At 25.3% G+C, this 16,179-nt stretch overlaps 1 protein-coding gene across 3 annotated transcripts in view; it reads left to right on the forward strand.

Moving 5' to 3' along the window:
• Positions 1-5,503: 5,503 nt before the first annotated feature.
• Positions 5,504-16,179, forward strand: part of LOC113554549 (sodium channel protein 60E-like) — a 105,393-nt gene continuing 94,717 nt past the window's right edge. For 2 of the 3 annotated variants that reach the window (XM_026958434.1, XM_026958436.1), the window contains exons 1-2: positions 5,504-5,784; positions 10,320-10,642. In XM_026958434.1, coding sequence (XP_026814235.1) covers positions 10,367-10,642 — 276 coding nt within the window. In that variant the 5' untranslated portion in view covers positions 5,504-5,784; positions 10,320-10,366. Of the gene's footprint in view, positions 5,785-10,319; positions 10,643-16,179 lie in introns of those variants that run through there. The other variant, XM_026958435.1, reaches the window with a different exon arrangement.

Here is a 16,179-nt window from a genome sequence, read left to right on the forward strand (position 1 = left end):
AGTATTTTTAATTTTTTTTGTTAAAAACAATATGAATTAAACAACTTTTGTGAAACTATAAATTACTCATTTGTATAGGAAATAAAACTTAAAATCATAGAGTCTTGTAAAGTAGTTAACTAATAGTTGCCAAAACCAATAACCATTTGTTAAGATAGACAAACGATTTTATGTATTTTTATAATAAGACATATAAGTTATATGTACTTATAACTTATCGAGTGCAAAAATACTTGGAACTTGGCAGTGAACATTTTTATGAATCTGTAAAAAAAAATCAAAATGAAATATGTCTATTTGTATGTATGTATATCAGAAAACAATAATATAGCAAACAAACGTATAAAACAATATTTATTGCAACTTTAACCATAAATATTAAGTAAATTATCTGTCATAGTTATTTTTTGTTTGGCATGCTTAAAATTATTTAAAAATATGTACAAATATAAAATAGATATAGATAATAAAATAAAGTTTATAGGTATCAAAGTGCAAAGTTCCAATATATCCAGTGTACAATTTAAAATAATATGACCTATAAATTACTTTTTCAGATTAGATTTTAGTTAACAATAAATTTAAAACTATTATATATTCATAGTTATTTAAAAAAAACAACATTAGGAGTTAAATAATATCGCCAATGTAAATTATATGATATATCGAACAATTAGTTAATATTATATTAAGAAAATATTAAGATGTTCTATTATTTTTCAATAACAATTTTAATTAAATTTAAATTAATTATTAAATTATATATGCCAAAATGCATTTTAGAGTACGTTTATTTTTTCAAAATAGTTGTCTAATGTAATTTCTATGTTGTAATCGGAGGAATTATTAATAGTTTAATTTTGAATTAAGTTATAATTGTATACATTATAAAAATATTTTTTAATAATATTTAGTATTTATATTTAAAAAAAAAAAATGAAAATTGGGGATTTACTCTTTCCCTTTGATAAAAATACAAATAATGTTCTTAATTTTAAAATGTTTAAAACTCAATTTGTAGCGAGAGTAATAATATTGTATTTTAGTAAGTCATGTTGTTTTACTTTATATACAGAGCAGAAAAAATAAATTTAGTGTTGTGGTTATTTAATGTTCAATATGACCATGAGCTATAAGTAAGTGTTAAAAAAAACAAATATCTAGTGTATTTGGATATTTGTTAAATAAATAATATAATCAAATGCAAATGCTAAAATATATGTTGGGATTGTATAAATAGTTGAGTTGGTATGTATTTAATATTATTTTATATCTTTATAAATTTTAATCGTTTAGTGTTGTCAAATAAATGAAGTAGATAAGTAGTGTAATTTTTGAAAATTTTGGTCGATTGTTAATCAAAATAAAATTTGTCGGCTTTGTTACTAGGTATGTATATTTTTAATATGTGCGTGTTAAGTTATTTTTTAACAGGCTGTACTCATGCAATTTAAACACGCAACTTGAATTATTTACCCTTCTACTGATAAACTTGTTAGTATCCAAAGAAAAAACAAATGTTGCACGGAAAAAAATATGAACGAATATTTCAAAATATAAAACAACCATGAAATTATTAATTAAATTTAGATAGCTAAATATATTATATTCATTATAATAAATTATTTTGTTTATCCCATTAATTACGTTTGTAATGTATTATATTTTTGAGATGTATATACTTTGGGAGTTTCACTTAATATCACTCATAAAATAATGTATAATAATATAATATATTATAAATAACACTTTTATTTTATATCTATTTAAAAAATTATTTTTGACTGATAATTAACTCTATCTCGAAGTTTTTTGAGTAACATTTGTTATTATGATAGTACAACTATTCTTTACGTATTTAATTTTATTGGGAAATTATTAAAATTAGGTACCTAAACTTTGGTTTTAAACATTTCACTACGTAATATATAATGTTAAAAAAATTTTAGTTTTTATAAAAAAAACCTTTTGGCGTTCATACAGAGTTTATGAACTTTGATTTTTTATTTTATTTTTTATATAAATTGATAAATTACAAATATTAATTAGTATATCAATAAATGTCATCGTAATTTTAAAATGAATAACACAGCTGTTAAGTCAAATAGAATAAATCCGAATAAACGACAATAAACTGAATAAATAATAATCATATTATTCAAAATTTACAATAGAGTATTGCTACATTTACCGTTTAATATCCATCAAATTATTAACAATATACTTTTTATACTTTGTATATTCTTTTTATCGAGTATAATTACTTTTATCTATTAGATATAATTTTGTAAATGTATAACGCAAATAATAATTATAATAATACCTCTTTTATAAATTTTGAAATATTAGGTTTGGTTGATACAAATTGAATAATTAAGCTTAAAAGCTAGAAATGTGAAGGGTGCTATTTTGCTTATATTGTGTTTGGATAGTGAGGTTGCCCACTCATTCTAATAGAAGGCAAACTCGTCATATTTATTGTACGACTGTACGAGTATCCATTATACGCATAACATTTTAGTCAATTAAGTTTGACACAAGCAGTACAGTGTTTGTTATTTTTACATTTTTGAATGAATCGTATATAAGTGATCTATTGATCTGTGTATTTTAATTAAACTATTTAAGATGAAACAAACTTTAGATTCTGAGCTTAACGATGAATGTATTGATTTGGTAACGTGTCTGATTATTGTAAATGTTACCACTTTTTAGAACAGTATAAATGCTTCAGTTTTTAACTTTGACAGTGGTTTTTGGTAACATATTGAATCTAGATGATATTTCGGTAAAAATACTTGGTATGTATATATATTTTATAAAGAATAAAATTGAAAAAAAATTAAGGAAAACGGGAATTCATACACAAACTAGATTTCAACAAAATTGATTATGTATTTTTATTGTAATTCATAAATGAATAACTGTAGAGACTTGAATATTTCACCAAATATTTATATTATTATTGTACAGACAAGATGTAAATTTGGTTCTTGGTAATTTTTGACAATTCTGTACTATTTATACACTTATGTAATTATTTTATTTTGTATTTATCTGATTTATGTATGATAAAATTTTTGTTTTTGAGTAAAAAGCTTAAAAATGTAATAAAAGGTTTCTCAGAAGTTGTTCTTACATCGAATAAAAAAAAAGTTTAGCATAAAGCCACATAAATATTTTATGAGCTATTGAAGTTCAAATTGGATGACTCTATGTAAAACTATTATTTCTTCTTCAACGATTTTTGTTATTTTGTTGTTAAAATATTTTACTATTACTTAATTTATATTTTTATTTACATAGTGGTATTTTTAAAATACCTAAACAAATTATAAGTTATTTAATATTTTTTTGTAATATTGGCTGACAAATTATTTTTGATTAGAATCGTTTTGCGTATGCAATAATTTATTATAATTAAATTCAAATTTAACACATAAATTACAGTGACTTGCTCTATGATGAAATATATTTAACACATACCAACAGAGAATTAATCTGTTTTTCCTCTTTTTTTTATTTATTAACATTTTAAATTAAAATTTGATTGAAATTGGATACTTAAACGAAAAATAATTTATTTTGTTGAAATTCAAAAATATTATTTTTAGTGATTTGAAACATTTTATCACTAGGTACATTATTGTTTTTAATACATGATGAAATTTTCAAACTATCTATATTAATTTAAAAATATAAATAAATGTATGTTATATCATGAACCAGTTTACATCGTTTAACCGTGGTATGTAAGTATTAAATTATAATATACATAGTTATATGAGTTAATAACAATTAACAGATAGTTAGTTATACTATATTAAATAATAATTGCATATGCGTTGTTTTTTTCTAAAACTAGTTCTATTTCTGTATTACTAATTGAAAAATAAACTTCAACTATTAACAGTATAAATATGTTATTAGATATCTTTATAAAATATATAGAATGACAGAATTAATTGACTAAACTTTGAAAATAAAACAATTTGCACGTGGGTTATTCCAGAAAGCTAAAAAAGATCAGTTAGAGCCTAAAACTTTTGAAATTTTTTATCAACCCTCACTAAATATAAAGTTGGCAAACATTGTGTAACTAAACAGCAAATAAAAAACAATAAGTATACCACATGGTCGAGGTCCAAAAATATACTAGCAATTAATTTTATACATTTTAAGCTTTCAAAGCTACTTTATTGGAATAATATCAACTGTCATAATTCATTGGTTTATGTTTATTTCATTGATATTCTGCTTCGAGTGTTTAGACACATATTATATGGCATATATATATATATTGGTGATGTATGTGCTGGAAATATTTTAAAATAAGTAAATTAACTCATAGTTTTTATGTAATTAACAAATGCTTAATAATTTATACAGTATATCTGTGTGAGTGTGGCGTGTGTGTACAAGAGGAATAATTTTAAGAGTGGTTATATGGGTATTGTGTTCAGTTATTTTGTGTGCTATAAATATTTAGATTTTAAATATATGGGAGAAATATAAGAGAGGGGGTGGGGTAAATAGTTCCAACTTTATTATCCAATATAATACATACATTCTATGAAGTACCTACATAATATAATTTGAAATTTTTTTCTAATATTACTCGTCCGCCCTAATTGAGTCCAAACTACCACTCTGCAGTTTTGTATGTTATGTCTTGAAGCTTTTGGCAGTGGGCGGATATTATAATATTAACGGTGTCCAGTGAAGTATCACAAACAAAAAGTATTGGATATGGAATTTTTTGCTTGCTGTACAACAATAAGTAGGTAGCAATAATGCGAGTGATACTCTATTATGGGAATAAGTATTAATATATATTAGATAATCTTAAATATCGGTGTGTGTGTGTGTGTGTGCGCGTGCAGGTGGTATAATGTAAAAGTTTCAAGTGTAAATGATTAAAGCTGTGGTAGTACAAATGGTGAGTGGTAACTACAGATGACTAGCCTTGTACAGGATATTATGTATACTACATAGCTTTGAGGGGGAAAAATAGCGATCTGCACCGAGACGTATGGTTTAGATACGCTGTCGTCGTGGAACCTAAGTACGACGCGCACGAGGCACATGCAATATTCATATAACGCGTCCGTATTTTATACGCATATATACCTGTCTATACCTGCCTTTCCACCCACCCACCTACCTACTTTCGCATACATAATAATATATGTGCTTGAGCGATGAGGGGTGGATAGTGCCAGGGTGTTCTATAATGCCTATGTGCTAGCGGCGAAGGTTTGTGCGCGCTGTCTGGCGGCGCAAATTTTTTTTCCTTTTTCGTCGAACCTCCCTTCTCGTGAGGGGGTGGTAGCGGTGGCGGCGGGCCGGTCAGATAAAATGCTAGTACCGCCGTAGTACAGCGTAGTAGTAGTAGTAGTAGTAGTAGTCGTCATGGTGCGGTGGCCGTACGCGTACGCTCTGCGTTCGTCGACTCGCGTTCGTTCCGTCGTCCGCAGACGGTCCGCTTCCCTACCTCGTCCGTCGCCCGCAACTTGTTGATGACCGTCGAAGTCGCCGCCGCCGCGGGTTTTCCGCTCGTTTCCTCTCCTCGTTGCCGCCGGCTATACCAATGATTATAGTAATATGTTATTTCTCGACCGTTGTTCTCTATTCGTTTATCCTCGCGGTGTCGTGTCACCGTTCCCGATACAATGCCTCAATTTTACCGGATTTCTTCCGGTATTGTTTAGGAGACTTAATTAGCAATCGTTAACGACGATGGTGATGATGCGAGAATAGCTTTCAACCATCAATGGACTAAAGGTTCTTATTATTTATTTATTTTTTGTATAATAGATTTTCCCTTTTTTGTATCAGTTATAAATTACTAGATATTACCATTGAGTGTCGACAGTACCTATGCCGAGAAAGGTTAGGTATGGTATTCTTGGTGTATGCTTTTTGTTCTGTAAATTTATCTGTCGAAGATACTCACACGATTTAAGTGTGCAGATATTGAATTGGTCATCATTCAGATAAATCGTTTATCGTTTTTTGGATTATAATAACTACCTATTTACAATAAGTATTGCGTTTTATATATGTATTAAAATGGTAAATTAAAGTAAATATAAATAGATTATGGTGAAATATATTTATTTAATGAATAAAAAATGCTCTTTTGTTTATTGAATTTGAATTTGAATTTTTAAAAAAATGATTTTTTTTTAACATATGCGAAAATTGCTGAAAGTTGTAATTCAAAATAATTTATGAGCATTTGAAGTCTGTAAAATATCAACTAAAAATATAGTATACGCACAAGTAAACCGAACTTCTTTCAGAATTGTTTCTTATAGGTGTAAAATCATTTATTATTCCTTATTTAAATTTACGATGAAAACGATAATGTCTTGTAACAACAAAAGGGATGCTAGACTGGAATTCAACACTTATTCACCGTATCTTGTCATGTTTAACATCGAATAGGTGTGAACCGCCTACATATTAGAATGTCAATTAAAATTTATTTTAAATTCTGAGCAAGCTATAGCTATTAGCTTTTATATATAACGTTTATTTTTAAATATCAATGTTTTATGGAAAAATATTAAATACCGTAAACAATTTTAAGAACACTAAAATGTTTCTAAAATTTTATTTTATTGATTTCAGTTAATCGTAAATGTTATTATTTAAAAAAAGAAATATTTTTAACTTAAAATATTAATATTTACAAAAATTATGGATAATTAAAAAAAATACCAAGCAAATTACATGAATATATTTAAAAATATTATTTTAAATTTGTGTAATTGTTTGTTAAATAAACTGTAAAAAAAAGTACGAACTACGAAAGTGGTAAAATATCGTAACGATATTAGTATTATTTATTAAATATATAAATAAGTACCTATAGACTATAATAGCAAAATACCAAGCTGGTCATATCGGTCTCTATTCACGACCTAGCGTTGAACATCATTTGTCTTGCTTTGCTCATTTTGGCGCAAGATAGTGGTGTATACTGTGTACTGGAATGAAATGCCTAATCAGTATCGTTAATCGTTTTTAGCTTTTATTATTATTTTATGCGTGTATAGACGATTAAATCTAATATAAATAATATACTTTTGAAATATACAGGATTTTGTACATTATTCCAATACTGTGAATATAATTGAATTCAAGCATTATAATATGTTATTGTTACAGTCAATAGTAATAAGAACAAAATAATTTAAAAGGATTGATTTTAGTGATTTTAAAACTTAAAAAAAAAAAATGTTAGTTGTATAAAAAAATATTAAGGTAAATTAAAAATATTTCTTTTTGTAATTCAGTTAATTATGTTAATCTGCATGGTCTTAATTTAAAAAAATGTTAAATGTTTATTATTACCTAAATATTTAATGAATAATCCATATAACATTTATTATACATATACCTATGTAGAAACTTTTTAAATAGGCAATTTTATATCGACAGTAGCAGTATAAACTAAATTATACGATTGTCGACTAGCTTAATAAAGCGTAATTAAATTATATGAAACATGATTTTTTTTTGAAACCATGATGGGATTTACGATTCACCCGTGTTTATCGCAAACAGTTTTATTTATTTTGTATTGCAATATTCAAAAACAAGTTAGTTCATCAACCCGTCTCTGTTTCCTGTTCAGGAATTTTATGTTTACGATAAACTTAACACATACAATATAAGTAAAATGTATTCTTAGCACGTTTCTTTAATATTTCCTTGCATCAATAAGATAATAACTAATGAAATAAACAAATTTTTAAACACATGATCAGTATACTTGTTAGAACTGTTGAATAATTTTGTTTGAACTAATGATATAGTGTTCCAATAAGCACTATTCTTGATATAGGTTTGAAAAATAATACAATATATATATACCCTTTTTAGGTGCAATTTTAAGATAAAAAAAAAATGATAAAATATATAGGCGTATAAATAACGACGTTACTGTATTATGTTTATAACAACAAATTTTATTAATTTATTTCACATTTCCATGTTCATATATTAAAAATGTATCGTTTATATTAATTGACATACGATTAAAATATTGATTTCTGTGATGAGTAAGATAATTCAGATAATAGGTATGTAATCATAATTTTATACAGGGATCATATTTAGTTACATACGAGTATGCATTGATTTTAATTTATAATATTTTTTTATACACATTATTCATTATAAATATAAGTAATATATGTTTATATATTGAATCTTAAAATAACTAAAAATTTTTTGATGACGTAAGAGCACAAAACAAACATTTTTATAAAAATTAATATAGTTGTTTCATTTAAATATATATTACAGTTACTATCTTTGATTAGAATTAATGAAATTACTATATTTTCATATCAAACTGTGATATTGGTTGTATAAGAATTTAATAAAATGTAATATTCAGAAATTATATTTAAATACGTCATTACTCATTTATAATTTGTTTATAAATATAGCGATAACGTAAAATATAAATATAAGTTTAATTTTGTACTAGACAAGTTATTATTATATTTAAAAGCTAATGATTTTTAGTTTTTGATTAGAATTTATCAAAAGTTAAACTATTATTTATGTGTTTTGTGCTTACATTTAGGAAAATTTTGCGCATGATGCACTATCAGAATTAAAATAAAAGAATTCTCATTATTTTGTAAAAAAAAGTAACAATAAAATGCAAAATATAAAACAAACCATATGAAATACGAATTCAGATTTTTTTTAATGAAGAAAGTACAATACATTTGTTTTAAATATATCTCATATTTTCATTATAAAGATTTCTATCCAGGATCAATGGATTATATTATACTAGGAGTTCATCTGTTGAAAGACTTAAAACATTTTTCTACTTAAGTTTTGTTATATTTTCAAAATATTATACTGTATATTAAACACAACAAAGATACGATAATTAATCTCAATTAAAAACATTAAAATATCTATTACCTAATATGACAACTAAAAATAAATTTAGTTAAGTAGGCGAAATTTGAATATAGTAACTGTATACCTATTATTTGGTGTCTTTTTATAAAACATTTTTCATTTATTAAAAGTATTATAATTTATAATATGTAATGGGTAGGTGTAAAATACTAGAATATTTTCGATTCTTAAAATTATTATTTTCATTTTTTTATTTAATAGATTAAAGAAATAATCGTATAAGTGTAATAATGATTTAGTAAAAATAAAAACAAAACATTTATGTCTGAGGAAAAACCCTTGAAGTGAACGCAAAAATATTATACTCTGTGCTGCAATTCACCGGATACGTAGACCTGTTGTTGTAGCAAGCTAGACTTCGCGCTGCATCCTAGTATTCCGTAGTCGCCTAATCTCTTGAGTGCTTCATGGCAGGTATAGCTCGGTAGCGATGTGTCAGTATATCTTTCTTAAGCTGTCTAATGTACGAGCTCGGTACCATTGTTCCACTCTTTGGCCTACACTTCTATCGCGGCGTAATCCCGTAGGTGCGAAGTGCGTGACCGACCGTTTAGCAACCACGTCGCCTATCGTGTCCATCAGCGTTGCTCGTTTCTTATACGAACATGGCGTATTTAGGTATAGGTACCTCTTCTCCGTTCTTGCCATCGGTACATTCTTATTATATAGATACTATCTTTATAACTTAACACCACATTTCTGTGCTACTATTGACTTTTTTCGGGATACGTTTCTCAGCAGTTGGATATCGCGCTTACTCATTGATATACATCTTATCTCGATGTTAATTTATCTCTTTTTTTTCTGAACATCATAAATAAAACATATCTCAAACATGATATTATTTAATCATTAACATTATAAAAGTACATATGTTCTATCATATCATATGTACTATTATCACTATCATACTATCAATATTAATGCTTTACAAACGTATCAATGGAAATGTAGTATAAAAATATTATAAAAAATGCTAATAACATACAGATACACTAAATTCTTTAGTTTATTGATCTGAAATATTACAGGTGTTGTAATAAAAATAAGTCTTAAATTTATGTCGTTGATAACTGATAAGTTAGTATATTTTGTTATAATTTTAATTGTGGTATTTTTTATGAATAAGTCACAAAATAATGATTTTTAATTTTTATGAATGACATATACAATATTATAATATAAAAATTGGTAAAATATAAAACCAATTGTTATATTTGATTATAATTGAATAATTTTTGTTAAAAATATTTTCATACTAACATGTAGTTATTATTGTAGTTGGACAAGAAAATATTATTATTAATGAAATTAATTTAGTTGAGTAATAATAATTATTTACAGTTAATTGTTGCTTTTAGGAAATTAATTGTACGGACGTGAACCTGTGAAATATAATCTTCCGATCATGTTACCAATCCGTTTACCTAATACAATCTTGGCAAGTCGTCGCCAGCAACCACCTACACCTAGCCCAACAGAACCTAAAGTACAAGTTCGGCCATTAACGAAAGATTCGCTGGAAACTAGACAACATGTTTCAACATCTGTTGGGTATGGTTACCAAACTCGAAATAAAGTGAGCGTGTTAGATGGATCTGTGTTACCCAGTAAATTTGAGCCGTTTCCTAGTGAATTGTATGGCATGCCACTTGAGGAAATTGACAATTTTATATTTGATGAGGTAAGTTAAATTGATTTTATTCTATTTCTAAAGGAGTGATTTTTATTTATTTTTAAACACAGTATAATTGTTATTGTTATTGGTTAGTTGATAGTTATTACGATACAACAATGCAATTTTTAGGTGACTATAATATTTTGTGTTTCCCGTTTTATAAGTTATAATGTTATAAATAATGTATTATTTCGTCCTAAATTATTGTATATTAGATTTGGAACACACTGAGTGACTATTAGTTAATAGCGGACTACAACTTTTTAAAGTAATTCGTTCATTCTGACAACGTAGTTTTATTTGTTTACATTCTGGGTTAGTACTTTGATTTTATATACTTCGTGATCATAAATTTAACTAATTTTCTTATAGAGTTTATTTAATTATATTTGCTACTAATGTATTGTTCAAAATATCGTAAAATATTCGGTTAATGGATTTTTTTTCATAATTGTTCAAAAGTGTTAAAGCGTCCTATATAAATACCACACGCCAAGCTGAGATCCATTTAAAGAATCGTCTTTCTAACACCATGATTTATCATTTTTTCAAATTTTAATATTTAGCTTAATCACTATCTCATGCGTCCTGCATCGAGGTAAGACCAATACCCAACCCAGATCTCTGTATCTATCCTATCCATCCTTTTCATACCTTTATTGACGTAAAATAAAAAATTATACTTCATGTCATTTTAAAAATTAATTAACGAAATGTATATGATGGGTAAAATAAAACATAACAGTAACTTACAAATAATGAAAGAAGGAAAAAATTGACATGATTAATTTACTTTTTAAACATTTTATAAATGTATATAATATAGTCAGAGTTATGATTTTCTAATAAAATATTTTTCTATATAATAATAATACATTATATCAAATTTAAATGACGTTAACATAAAAAATAGTAGATTGAAAAAATGTATTTAATATTTATTAGTTTAATATTAATATTAACAATTTTATAAATATTTAATTACAAAGCGTCAATCTTTAATTATTAATTTTAATGACTCAATATTAATCAGTTTTAATACTTTTTGACTTTTAATTTTTGATCACAAAATTACAATTTTTAACTTCCCTAGTCTAATATTTTTAATCAAACGACATAATATGATTACAAAGTATTAAAATTAAGTTTATAATGTATTAGATTTTCATACATGATAATATTATTACTATAAACTTTTACAATTTACCATAGAAACTATGAAAAATAAATAAGCAAATAATTAGACGTTTTTACTTTTGTATTACAAATAAATAAGTAAACGAATAAAGTATAATATTATAATGAACTTCCTATACATTCATCACCAATCATAATATTTTCTGGGAGGATACTTTAAATGTCTATATTTAAGTATTTCTGTTTCGTTGTTTCATTTGACTTTGACAATTTGAAAAATATTTTATAAACAAAACAAAACGAGGTACTTATATTTATCGTTTGTAAGTATAAAAGGTTAATTGTGGTCGGCGAGCATTTAACCAACAAGATAAAATTAGTTCCTAATTTTTCTAAATTTCTTATTAACATTTTATGTTATGGGCTGTAGTTAAAATATACAGCTTACACAGACAAATATTAAATTATCAACCATCTCTACTTAGCTGTAAGAGAATATCAAATATATTTAAAGAATTATAGTTATTAGTATATACCTACTAATATTAAAAAATGTTTGATAGGGTTTGTAAATTAATAATTGATAACTTTCATTAGATTCTAAAGTTTCATTTGACTGGCATCTCGAAATAATGACTGAACTTACTAGTTATGACAATTTAATTTTTCAATATAGCTTTTAACCTCTTCGAATTTAATTTTTAATCTTTACAAATGTTACTTGAAAATTTTTTTAGTACTTTTTCACCATCAAAAGTGTGTTAATAAAAAAATAGAAAAAAATATCATTGCAAGACGTATTGCTTTACATAATAATAAAATGCTTGAAACTTCGCCAAAATGTTTTTACAATGCGATGGGTAATAGTAATCAATTTTTGTTTTTGTTTTATAACATACTAACCTTGCCTAAAATAGTATCTAACCTGATAATATGCGAAGAATTTTTTTTTTTTAAATGTGATCTTAAAATAATGTTATGGGCTTGACTTCAGTATTTAATTCTATACATTTCTAAAATGTAAAATTAGATAGACATTTTTACACTTCTGTCTTTATTTTTTTAAATGTCAAATCACGATTAACATTTGTGTTTTTGCTATTTAATTTATATAAAAATAAAATAAAATAAATTTGTATAGTAAGTTATTTTTTTAAATTCAAAATGGTATAAATTAACTTTTATTTCATTAAGACGTATCATTCAAGACAGTTTTTGGAGTATTTATTTAAATATCATGTTTAAAATATAGGTTTTCTGTTTGAGAGCCACATAAAATAAAAATCGATATTTACGTTTACTTATGATATAATAGAAAAGACATATATTTTTTTACTAACCAGCAAATTGTATTTGATTACATATTTTGAATAAAAAAAAAAACAAATTATTTTACCAAGCTTTCGTGTTTTTCAATAAATAGTGTTAATAAATAATAAGTAATAATATAAAACAATATATACATATACAAGTAGGTACTCTTGTACACCTGACGTGTACTATCAAAATCTACGGACTGGTGCCTGTAAAGGGCTCAGCGGGCGAGTGCTCATAATGCTATATTTTCATGAATATATAATAATATACAGAAGACCAAACCTCCTCAGCTTGAATTTCGTTTATTTAAAGATGAAAATGGCAGTGGTAAAATAATAATCATAAAATAAAACACTCCCTATCGCCGTTCATGCTTTTAGTATAATTTAGAACAATAATATTCCTTTTTTTTGTTTCATAGTAATAACAGTCAATATAAATACATATTTATGTTTTTATAGTTCCAAATAATAAGAATAAAATCTTAAATATTCCACAGTATTGTAAATTGATTAAAACCTATTATATATTGTTGCTGTTCAAAAAAATAATCACAATTATAGGTATATACATATTTACATATTTTAACTATTATTGACGGTATATTTATATATGAAGTATAAGAAGTATTGGAAATGTTGTCTATGTATTACTGCAATTGCGTGGTTGTCCATGTTGTAGAAAATCCAATGATTAATTAGTTTAAGTTATTTATTTATTATAAACTAACCTTTATGTGTGAATGCCTGAGCATGTAGTTCGATACTTTATACAACCCCCTCTACCCCGCTGAAACTATATCACTTAACCACTATTTACCCTTAAAGCCATGTTTTAGAATCGCACAGACAATTTATTTTTTATCTATAACTTGATATGATATTTGAACTAGGCAGTAATTAAAATGTTCCAAACAAAGCGTAATATATTATATAATTTGTTTAAACATAAATTTTAGTTATTTACAACTAACAAAGTTTATATATATTATATAAAAGAATTAAAATTAAAATATGTATATTTTCTTTCCTCTTTACAACTAAATATAACATTGAATTATTCATTATCATTTTTTATATAAAAAGGAAAATGATGCTAGTTCAAATTCCAAAAAAATGTTCATGTCACTTAAAAAAAAAGATTTCTTCTTGTCTCGTTCAGTTGTCTGTCACGAGGAAAAATATTCGTTTGTAAACTAGTCACGTCTCGTATGTGTAATTGTTGGCGACAGCTGGTAATTACGTCAGTATAATTTCATGTTTCCAAAATTCTGGTCAAATGTTTTTTGCCGTAAATTACTATGGTGCAATACGAATCAAATTTTTTTAGTTGGCTTAAAGAATAAATGAAAATAAAGGGAAGAAAAGAAAAAACGGAAGTTACACACTATACAAAAATAATATAAAGAACTCGATTTTTTCTCTTTTATAAAACTATAGTACGACTATACTAAAACTTTTAAAGCGATAAAATTCTAAAGTTCTAAAAAGTATACTAGGTAACAACTTATTCGTATTTTACTAAACTAAGATTTTAATATTTTTAAATTTTTCTTCAACAGCTCATATTTTATAACCAGATGACTTCAAATTCTGTGTTGATCAATTGGATAGATATGCAAAATTATTTTTACTTAGTCGTTTGGGCGGCTAATAGACAATTTTCTCACTCATTAATTTAAAATAAAATTAATAATTAGATGTACAACTATGTACTTAATTTTTGTATTGATTAACTCTTTTATTAGTAATGAAAATTAAGATAGTGATAAGGAAATATATACTTGAATTTATCAGTAGATTATAATATGTGCGTGGTTATAACTCAATCGAGCTGCCCATATTGGTTAAACCATGTTTGAATTCAAATCATTTTTCAAATGTAATGGCTTGTATTAATCATGCATATTAACATGAAAAGTCTTAACCACTCTATGACACATAAATTCTAAGTATTTCAATTTTAATTTTTTTATCATAAATAAAAATAAGATATTTATTATTTTGTTTTATATATTCCTAACTTTCTCACAATTTATAAACATATATCGTTTGTACTTAAATAAATATTATTGTTAGTAGGTAATAACATTGATTATAAATTAGAGTGAATTGACTATTCTGTAATCAATGACAATACTACTTTTATTTTTATTTTGTGTACACTTTACTTTCTGCATACTAAGATTTAATTATATCCATGAAAAGTATGTACAGTTTTTTTATTCAAATTTGTTATTTTAATTTATTAGAATGTTCATTTTTTCATAGTATTTTTTTATACGAGTAGTATTCAAGCGTTAAAACGATTCATTTTAAAATATAAGTGAAGTTGTTGTTGTTGATTTAGTTGTATCAATCAATTAATTATAATAATTAAAAAGAGCAGAATATTTATAGTAAAAAAATAGTTTTAAATTGTATAAGAATTTAAATAAACATTTTTTTTTATATTTATAACATATGGAATAATATTTGAATTTAAATATAAGTAGTTAAGTAGAGCATGATACTTTTAAAAATGTTCTATTGGGTCATTCATACAGTGTATTTCTGTATTCGTATTGATAAGTGTGCTCATATCCACTGAATACACGTTTAATATCTGTACGTAAGGAACGATTCTGTATTATTAATTAAATTTGAATTTACAAGTGAAATTTTGTTAATGTTTTTTTTAAATATATAATCACTTGTTTGGTCCTTGAAAATGTTAAAGTTGTATTACGCGTGTATGTGGAGCAAAGTATTTGGTAAAAGTGCATTAAAGTACGAAGGGGTCACGGCGTATTGACAAAATCAATACCCCCTCTTTTTGTAACTATATACCTACTTGTTGAAGGGTGCACGTGGTCACCATGTATAGGTACCTCCCCCAGAACCATTGTATGCTTTATGAACTCAATTCAAGCGACATGGTGCGCACACATTAAGTTATTTGAATACACGCCTCTCGTTCGATATGTAGGTCACTATTTAATGTGATATATATATTTATATATGTGCCAAAATATAATAGTTCCCGCAAGTCTTGTAAAAAAATGTATATGTTATTATATAGGTATATATATAGAGAGAGCAGTATTTTGA

This window comes from Rhopalosiphum maidis, chromosome 2 (genome assembly GCF_003676215.2).
Source record: "Rhopalosiphum maidis isolate BTI-1 chromosome 2, ASM367621v3, whole genome shotgun sequence".
Classification (NCBI taxonomy): domain Eukaryota; kingdom Metazoa; phylum Arthropoda; class Insecta; order Hemiptera; family Aphididae; genus Rhopalosiphum; species Rhopalosiphum maidis.